Source organism: Rhincodon typus, chromosome 8 (assembly GCF_021869965.1).
Source record: "Rhincodon typus isolate 14 chromosome 8, sRhiTyp1.1, whole genome shotgun sequence".
Classification (NCBI taxonomy): Eukaryota; Metazoa; Chordata; class Chondrichthyes; order Orectolobiformes; family Rhincodontidae; genus Rhincodon; species Rhincodon typus.
This window is the reverse complement of record NC_063339.1, coordinates 56798875-56809109: the sequence shown is the minus strand read 5'-3', so window position 1 is coordinate 56809109 and position 10235 is coordinate 56798875. Positions and strand designations below refer to the sequence as shown.

The 10235-nt window shown below is 41.1% G+C and overlaps 1 protein-coding gene across 1 annotated transcript in view; it reads right to left on the bottom strand.

Moving 5' to 3' along the window:
* Nucleotides 1-9971, bottom strand: part of LOC125483778 (HEAT repeat-containing protein 5A-like) — a 45543-nt gene extending 35572 nt beyond the window's left edge. The window contains exons 1-6 of the mRNA XM_048600431.1: nt 9957-9971; nt 8896-9034; nt 5912-6091; nt 4719-4958; nt 4317-4498; nt 649-717 (exon numbers count right to left, since the gene is read on the bottom strand). Of these exons, the coding sequence (XP_048456388.1) occupies nt 649-717; nt 4317-4498; nt 4719-4958; nt 5912-6091; nt 8896-9034; nt 9957-9971 (825 nt within the window). The remainder of the gene's footprint in view (nt 1-648; nt 718-4316; nt 4499-4718; nt 4959-5911; nt 6092-8895; nt 9035-9956) is intronic.
* Between the last annotated feature and the right edge of the window lie 264 nt (nt 9972-10235).

Genomic DNA, 10235 nt, shown 5'->3' with positions numbered 1-10235 from the left:
AGTTGCTGGAAAAGCTCAGCAGGTCTGGCAGCATCTGTGAAGAGAAAATCTGTTCTGAGGAGGAGTCACCAGACCAGAAACGTTAAGTCTGATTTTTTCTTCACAGATGTTGCCAGACCTGCTGAGCTTTTCCAGCAACTTCTGTTTTTGTTCCTGAAAAAGAACAGTAACCAGGCAGAGAATGCAGACTGATTCCTAATCAAAGGGACACTGTAGCCAAATATATCAGCTGCCTAAAAATCAGCACCACCAATTCTAGAATCTTCTGGTGTGAAGCTGAGCTGTCTTCACCAAATGGTCTGTTGTTACCAATGTTACACAATGTAGCCAACGAAGTTCAAACCATTTTAAATGTAGTTTTTCAGGAAAAACTGATCACCTTTACTAGATGCAGATTATCCCAGATTATTCAGCTGAAACCTACACCATGGCATTGGGAGTATTAACTATGGAGCGCTCGACAGCGATAGATTACAGGTTGCTTTAAATTCCATATTTTTCCTCCACTATATTAAGAGTGCAGGAAGATCATATTATGTTTCTGTTGTAAATCTAAACTGCTGAAAACTGGGGGGGAAAAAAAAAGCATTTAAGATGACAATGATACCATTGACAGATTAGTTCTGCAAAATAAAGTGAAATACTTACTTGACATGCCTTAGCAGTAACATCAGGTGGGGTGTCAGGGGAAAATGCAGGCCTCAGTGCAGCCCCCACCTGAAAGCCAAATTTGAATATTTAACATGGCTATATCGTTATGGTGAAAGCAATAAGCTATTATAGCAAAATGTTTCTTAAAGAACAGAGTGCAATATTATCATTAAATTCCAAGATATTCAAGATGAAATATAGGCTCATGCCTGCAGCTCCTCAAAGACCATTTCCAACCTTGCCATTTGAAATACAGCAAATAAATAATCCACTTGTAAATAAAGAAAACTAAAATGAAGATGTCAAAAGCTAAGTTATTAAGGACCAGTAACACACAGCTGAATACATATCAAGAGGGGTATCAATAGGCTTAATCAAAAAATGAAACAAGTACTGTAAGAATACCAAGAGACTACAATTTTTTTGCAGTGACATTAGGGTGTTTATTCCAACAATACTACTTAAAATACAGGATTTCTCGTTATTCTGTTGAAGACTTTCGTCAAAGAATCAAAACAACTTTTTAAACTGCAAATCTTAATGGAGTAAGACAAAGTAGAGAAATTCTGGAGGGTACAGATTCAAGAAGCACGAGCATGGTGGCTCAGTGGTTAGCACTGCTGCCTCACAGTGCCAGAGATCCAGGTTTGATTCCAGCCTTGGGCGACTGTGTGTGTGGAGTTTGAACATTCTCCCAGTGTCTGCGTGGGTTTCCTCCGGGTCTCTGGTTTCCTCCCACAATCCAAAGATGTGCAGGGTAGGTGGACTGGTCATGCCAAATTGCCCACAGTGTCCAGGGACGTTTAGGTTAGGTGGTATAGACATGGGAAATTAGGGAAATGGGTCTGGGTGGGATGCTCTTCGGAGGGGCAGTGTGGACTTGTTGGGCCGAAGGGCCCGCTTCCACACTGCAGGGATTCCATGATTCTACGAAAACATGAATAGGAAGAGAATAGAGGGACAGTTTTAGTAATGGAAGGGCAAAATGTGTCGCTGGAGGCTCGGAGAGCTGAAGGACCTGTTCCTGTGCTGTACTGTTCTTTGTTCTAGATTGCTATATTATCTTCATCTGCAGAATCAACGCTCATTTATTCCTTTAATTCACCTGACAACCTTTCTAAAATTTTCTAATTCAAATATAGTGAATCTTTATTTTTAATACAAAAACAACGACTGAAAACATAGGAGTCTGCTATAGCATGGAACATAGCATGTGGTGGGTCTGTTTTGGACTCCAAACTTTTATTTCAATAAGATTTGTCCTGTGTGGTATTAAACCAACAAGTCAGGAAAGCCCTCAGCTTAGTAATGAGCACTGTGGAAACAACTGCAATGCGATTTCAGTTGACCTCAGCATCTGTACGAGGAAACCAGCAGACTTGGTTGTGTAGCTGCTGATTTTCTGGTATACATGCTTGTCAGCCTACATATGTATAAGTTTGACTGCTATGCACCAGCAAAGACTAAAGTGGACACCATGCATACACTATGGGCCGTGACTGTCAATGGAGTTACAGAGGTCATAGTTGGGATTTTGAGCATCCCTCCTCAAAGCAGCAATGGTCACAGTCAAGAGGAGATTTCCTAGTCTGGTCACTATGGTAGGACAGTACTGAATTCACTAGGTCCAGTAGTTCAGTTGCTTATCTCACAGCCAAATACGGCATCAAGAGTGCAAACGACTTTTCAGTTCTAGATAGAACTGGTAGCTAAGCAACAGAGTTTGGAGTAAGGATTGAAGACAATAACATCATTCTTCCCAAAATGTAACTGGAAGGAATTTCTGCCCATTCAGTACTTTTTACTTTCAGTGGGATGTAGGTGGTACAACAAAGCCAGCATTTGTTGCCTGTCCCTAACTGCCCTTGAACTAAGTAGCTTGATAGGCAGTTAAGAATCAAGTACGTTGTCATGGGTCTGGAATCACATATAGATCAGATTTGGAAAGGTCAACTTTCCCGAACAACATTCATGAACTAGACGGGATTTTATGATAATCGATAATGGTTTTACAGTTACTAATTTAGAGATTATCTTTCAATTCCAGATTTATTAATTTAATTCAAATTTCACTTGTTACCCTGGTAGAATCTTATCCCATGCCTTCAGGGCCTGGGCTTCTGGATTACTAGTCCATCCCTTCAAAACTAATAACTGATTAAACAAGAATAGATTTAACTTACAAAATATGAAATCATTGCAAGAGTCCAAATTATTTTCTTCGTTTACTCAGCTGTCGCACATAGGACTTAACTATGCAAACTAATTCTGTTTGTCTTCAAAACTATAAGAACATAAGAACTAGGAGCAGGAGTAGGCCATCTGGCCCCTCGAGCCTGCCCCGCCATTTAATAAGATCATGGCTGATCTTTTTGAGACTCAGCTCCACTTACCCGCCCACTCACCATAACCCTTAATTCCTTTACTGTTCAAAAATTTATCTAGCTTTGCCTTAAAAACATTCAGCGAGGTAGCTTCAACCGCTTCACTGGGCAGGGAATTCCACAGATTCACAACCCTTTGGGTGAAGAAGTTCCTCCTGACCTCAGTCCTACATCTGCTTCCCTTTATTTTGAGGCGATGCCCTCTAGTCCTAGTTTCACCTGCTGGCAGAAACAACCTCCCTGCCTCCACCTTATCTCTTCCCTTCATAATCTTATATGTTTCTATAAGATCTCCCCTCATTCTTCTGAATTCCAATGAGTATAATCCCAGTCTACTCAGTCTCTCTTCATAATCCAACCCTCTCAACTCTGGAATCAACCGTGCGAATCTCCTCTGCACCCCCTCCAGTGCTAGTACATCTCTTCTCAAGTAAGGAGACCAAAACTGCACACAATACTCCAGGTGTGGCCTCACCAGGACCCTATACAGCTGCAGCGTAGCCTCCCTGTTTTTAAACTCCATCCCTCGAGCAATGGCAGACAAAATTCCATTTGCCTTTTTAATTACCTGCTGCACCTGCAATCCTACTTTTAGCGATTCATGCACAAGGACACCCAAGTCCCTCTGCACAGCAGCGTGCTGCAATTTTTTACCATTTAAAACATAGTCCATTTTTCTGTTATTCCTACCAAAATGGATGACCTCACACTTATCAACATTGTACTCCATCTGCCAGACCTTTGCCCACTCACTTAGACTATCTATATCCCTCTGCAGAGTGTCTTCTGCACACTTTGCTCTACCACTCAGCTTAGTGTCATCTGCAAATTTTGACACACTACACTTAGTCCCCAACTCCAAATCATCTATGCAAATTGTAAACAATTGCGGTCCCAACACTGATCCCTGAGGCACACCACTAGCCACTGACTGCCAACCAGAAAAACACCCATTTACCTCTACTCTTTGCTTTCTACTGGTCAACCAATCCTCTATCTATGCCAGTACATTACCTGTAATACCGTGGAACTTTATCTTATGTAGCAGCCTTTGGTGTGGCACCTTGTCAAATGCCTTCTGGAAATCCAGATACACCACATCCACAGGTTCCCCATTGTCCACCATGCAAGTAATGTCCTCAAAGAATTCCACCAAATCAGTTAAACATGACCTACCCTTCACGAACCCATGCTGGGTGTTATGATCTTACTTCAAAATAATCCATTAGCTGTAAAGCATCATTGACTTAAAAGATACCATATATATTTTTTGTCACTTACATTTGCTTGGTATTGTTCAAGGATTACATGGCCAGGGAACTCTGGCTCAGGGACATTTGCAAATTTCCTGATGATGACATGTAGTGTTTCAAGGCCAGATAGCCGGAGAGCGTTACTGTGATCTGTGGCAGCTATGAAAGCCATGCGAATCAAGTCTGCAAGATGGCTCACTAAGAAATCACCTGCGAATAGTATATTAAAATTTGTATGCATGATATATTTAAATATAAAGCACTAACAAATCCTATAAAGTGAACCACATCAGTTTCACATTTTGGTAATTGTACTCTTAAATTGAGCATAGGTTCAACAAACAGCTGAACAAGCTACATCTCTCCTCTCCCAGCCAACACCCTTTCCCTGAGAGAAGTTAACTTTTCAGGTTCCTTTGTAACCACTTACTTTTTGGGTGCTTCACTTTCCTTTCCTGAGCCATTGTCATATCAAAATGAGCAGAATCTACATTCTCGCACTGTGTAATAATTCGACACACACATTCTGCTGCAAATACCCTTGTAGGCCAGCGTGGTTTGATGACTGATTGGAATTGGTCATCTCTTCTGGAGGTAAATATTGAATTATCATCTCCTCTATCCTCCTCCTCTTCCTGAGTTGTGTCAACTGGTGCTGTGGTGGTGAAATCTGGACCACAAAAATTGACACATTTTTTCAAAAAAGATTATTTGATAAGTTTAAAAACTTATGAAAATAAGGAATTGCAAATAATGCAAAAATATATGTAAATATTTACTCAAAATTCCAATCAGATTGTAAAGGGAGTCACATCTAACTGTTGCACTGAAGTGGTGATATCCACATAGAATCACAGAATCCCTACAGTGTGGAAACAGGCCCTTCGGCCCAACAAGTCCACACTGACCCTTGGAGAATCCCACCCAGACCCATCCCCCTATAATCTACCTAATCTACAGACCCCTGAACACTACAGGCAATTTAGCTTAGCCAATCCACCTTACCTGCACATCTTTGGACTGTGGGAGGAAACTGGAGCACTCAGAGGAAACCCACGCAGACACGGGGAGAATGTGCAAACTGCACACAGACAGCCACCAGAGGGTGGAACTGAACCCGGGTCCCTGGCGCTATGTGGCAGCAGTGCTAACCACTGAGCCACCGTGCCGCCCGCCACATGTGCACTAATAATTCACAAATTGAGTTTTTAAACTCAGCATGCCATGACAGTTACACTTCTGCCCAAGGAGGGAAAATTTGGAAGGTCTCTCCCATCCCAGAATTCTGGTTCAATTTAAAACTTGTTAAAACTTGTTAACTCATTAGAACATTCTAAACTATGTTAGTCACGCATTGCAAAGCTGCCGAGGTGAAATAAATAAGCTTTATATTGAGATATGCAAATCTAATGCTAAATTCACTCTCAACAGGTTGGCTAGAGAATTATTTGGGCAAGATGTTACCTATTTGTTCATTGAGACAGAAATAATCCTCAACAGGTGGAATTCAAGAAACAGTAAAGATACTAAAGAATAAACTTCCACATTAGACTGCAACAAGCCTAATTTCCCGTGTTTGGCAGGAGACTTACATATTTTCCATATCAAAGATTCTGAACTCACCAGCTGAGGCAGATAAAACCTCATTGCATAATTTTATCCAATGAGAAAGGTTTTCAACAGCCATGGATGATAGGATATAGCTTAGAGTTTCCTGAATATCACGACAAAGTCGTTGATCTGATTCTCTGTCGAGTAAACTGAAAAGTGCTCCTTCTAGGCCAGTTTCACTTATATTAACACCTGAAAATAAAGACATGGTCAGCATTCTTGTCCACAGTCATGTTTTCTGTTAAACAGCCAAGACGTCAAGACTTCAATTTTTGTACTTAGGTTACCTTATTTAGCTTTACAAGAAAATAAGTTGATCTGTGAAGTCCTCCCTGACACTTTGGCTAAATATAAATAAATAACACATTTCTGAAACATAACAGGTCATTACAATCAACTAGTTTTAATAGTTTTTGAAATAAGTTATATATCATGATGGGTTATTAAACAGAGTACATTGTTTTCTATCGGCTGTCATGGCATAGCAAAGACCACAACACTAAAACCGCAGCTTCTGCAGAACGTTGCCAATAACAGTTACAACGGGCAGAATGGCTCCTTCAGCTTTCTTGTAGTTGGCAACCTAAGCTCCTGAACATACTATTGCAAAAATAAAGCAGAAGTCTTCGAAACATCCAGTACAGTCCAATCAGTGGATAGTAATTGTGCTTAATTGGACAATAACTACGGTCTCATTGGTGGCCCCATAAATAGGCACCAACTAAAATTGTGATAGATGGTTTGGTGGTGCATGCATGCCAGGTTTAACTCAGCAATTTACTGCTTGAGGTGTATCTTTCAACTTGCTTTCTTGAATACAAAAGTGGAAGCCACTTCTTTAAAGCACAATCTTCAGGTTTATGCAACAATAAAAATTCACTCGTAGTACACAAGAGATAATTGTACAAACATCACCAGTTCTTGTAATAAATTACAGCCATAGCTTTGGGCAACAATTATTATCGCTCAAGAAACTAATTGTAATAGTAGGACAGTATTTACTTTGACTCGTGCAATACAGCAAGGAAACTAGATTTGGGGGAAAAAAGGGACAAAATATTGATTTTCTCTGTTTAGCAGAATCCAATGTCACTGGCTTTAATGGGTGTATTATACTGTAAAAGCTTTGCTACTTTTTAAAAATCTCTTCCAGACCTTCATCCACTATGCCGAGTGGGTGATCTATCTTGGCGTTCTCCAGAGGGCCCAGCATCATAGATGCAGTTTTCAGCAATTCAGTTTAACCATGTGACACCAAGAAAAAGTTGGATGCATTGGATACTGCAAAGGCTATCTGCCCTGAAAACATTCTGGCAATGGGACAGAAGACTTGTACTCCAGAACTTGCCGAGTCCATAGCTAAGCAATTCCTGAAACACTATAACGCTATCATCTCCTCGACCAAAATTTCCCAGATGTGCCCTGTACACAAAAAGCAGGCCAAATTCAAGCCAATCAATTATCATTCCATTAGTCTACTGTAAATCATCAGTAAAGTGATGGAAGGTGTCATCACCTGGGCTATCAAATAGCACTTGCACAACAATAACCTGCTCACCAATGCAGAGTGCAGATTCTGCCAGGGCCATTCTGCTCCTAACCTCATTACAGCCTTGACCGAAACATGCACAAACGAGCTGAATTTCAGGAGGTTCAGGTGAGAGTGACTACCCTTGGCACAAGCATACATTTGAGCGAGTGTGGTGTCAAAAAACTCGTGAAATCAATGGGAATCAGGGGGAAACTCTCCACTGGATACAGTCATACTTGGCACAAAGGAAGATGTGCGGTGGTTGGAGGAGAGTCATCTCAGCTCCAGGGCATCACAGTAGTTGTTCCTCAGGGGAGTTCCTGGGCCCTTCAGTTGCTTCATCAATGATCTATCCTCGATCATAAAAGGTTCGAAGTGGTGATGTTTGCTGATGGCTGCACATTGTACAGTGCCATTCACAACTCCTCAGACACTGAAGTGGTCCATGCCCAAATGCAACAAGATCTGCATAATATTCAGGCTTGCGCTGACAAGGGACAAGTAACATTTATGCCATTCAAGTACCAGGCAATGACTATTTCCAACAAGAAAGAATCTAACCATCACTCCACAATATTCACTGGTATTGCCATCATTGAATCTCCCACTATCGACATTCTGGGGACCACAACTGACCTGAAACGGAACTGGACGAGTCATACAAGTACTGCAACAACAAGAGCAGGTCAGAGGCTAGGAATCTTGCAGCAAATAACCCTTCTCCTGACTCCCCAAAGTCTGCCCACTATAGACAAGACACAAATCAGGAATGCGATGGAATGCTTGGCTGAATGAGTGCAGCTCCAATAACACTCCAACAACACCAGCCAAGAGCTGGAATATGGGATTTAGATGCTTAGGTGGTCGTTTTTGACCAATGTGAACACTGTGCTGTAGACTTCTATAAATCTATAACTCAAGGAGCTTGACATCCAGGACAAAGTAGCTCACTTCCTTAGCACCACATCCACACACATTCAGTCCGGTCAACATCAATGGTCCGTGGCAGCAGTGTTCACCATCCACAAGATGCACTGCAGAAATTCAAAGCCCTTTATACAGCACCTCCGAAACCATGACTGCTACCATCTAAAAGGACAAGGACGGCAGAAACATGAGAACACTGCCACCAGCAAGTTCACTACCACCTTTTCAAGGGAAAGTAGGGATGGGCAACAAATACTGGCCAAGTCAGCGACGCTACATTCTTTCAGTGAATATGAAAAGACTCTTTGATCCCACCTTAAGTAACCACACCTAACACTTTCATCACTCTCCACTCAGTATGGAATTGTTTTTAGTTCTATGAGAAGAGTTCTTACTTTTTAGTACTATAAAAAGGTATACTATAGCAAGTGCAAGCTGCTTAAAAACTAATGCTTTCATAACATGTTTTTGATGAGACTCACTGCATTACAAAATCACAACTTCTATAGCTCTATATCAAAGATCTTACTCAGCTTACTGGATTCCTTGGCAAGAGCCCTAGCATGTTCCAACACCTCAGCAGCTTCCCTCTGTGCAAGCTGACGTAGGCATGCAATCACAGCACGTCTCAACAATAGGTGTGAACTGCAGAGGTTTACCTGAAAGGGAAAAACCCTCTGTAATGAAAACGGTCAACTGTGCACAGCAATAATGAATTATGTTTTCTCCTTTTATTCAACTAACAGGACAAAATATTGGACACATACATAAACTCCAATCTATGATGATGAATAAACTATACTTCCGATAACCTAATCAGTCTGCAGAAATGTACTCATAATTCAAAAACAGAATGTAAATTGGTTATTACTGTTCCCAACATAGATTGAAGATACATTTAGTCCAGGATAAATTGGATTAGAAGTGACATCATTATGCTAATCAGAGGAAATTGGGGCGGTACAGTGGCTCAGTGGTCAGCACTGCTGCCTCACAGCGCCAGGGATCCAGGTTCGATCTTGGGCGACTGTGTGGAGTTTGCACATTCTGCCCGTGTCTGCGTGGGTTTCCTCTGGGTGCTCCAGTTTCCTCCCACAGTCCAAAGATGTGCATCATAGATGGATTGGCCATGCTAAATTGCCCGTAGTGTTCAGGGATGTTTGGCTCAGGTGGGTTATAGGGGATGAGTCTGGGTGGGATACTCCAAGGGTTGGTGTGGACTTGTTTCTGCACTGTAGGGATTCTACGATTCTATGAAAATAAAATACTTGCATGCTTTTTACCAAAATAAAGCACCTAATTAGATAGTTGAGGATCACAGTATTTTATATTCTGGCTTATTAATTCTGAATCTAAGTCAACTTTTAGACTGAAGAGGAATGTATCAAGTAGACTTGTTCAGCAGTAAGCAGCCTTTGAAAACTTTCAAGTATCAGAAATCTATTTCTGAGTGAGCCTTTGCACTGTTTTAATAATAATGCTGGTGGTATTTGCAGCTGGCAAGTGGAGGTGCACACAGGATAAATCAGATAGATATCCAATGCACAAGTACAACCATTTACAAAAAGCTCACAAAAATGAAACTAATACATGGCTCACTTTTGAACTGAACATTTTCTAGACACTTTGGCCACTACATTCCTCATCATAATAAGAGTGCAATTCTACCCAAATGCACAATATTGCTCATTAGCTACAAACACACATACACATACACATACACATACAATTATATACAGGCTTGACAAAGGAGGCAAATATACCAAAAACTTGATAGAAAGGTTCAGCCTCAGTGGAACTGCATACCAGGTACTGATTCTAAATAGGTTTAAACTCAGCAGCACAAAATCAACGTGTTTTCTTGGGTTACAACTCTCA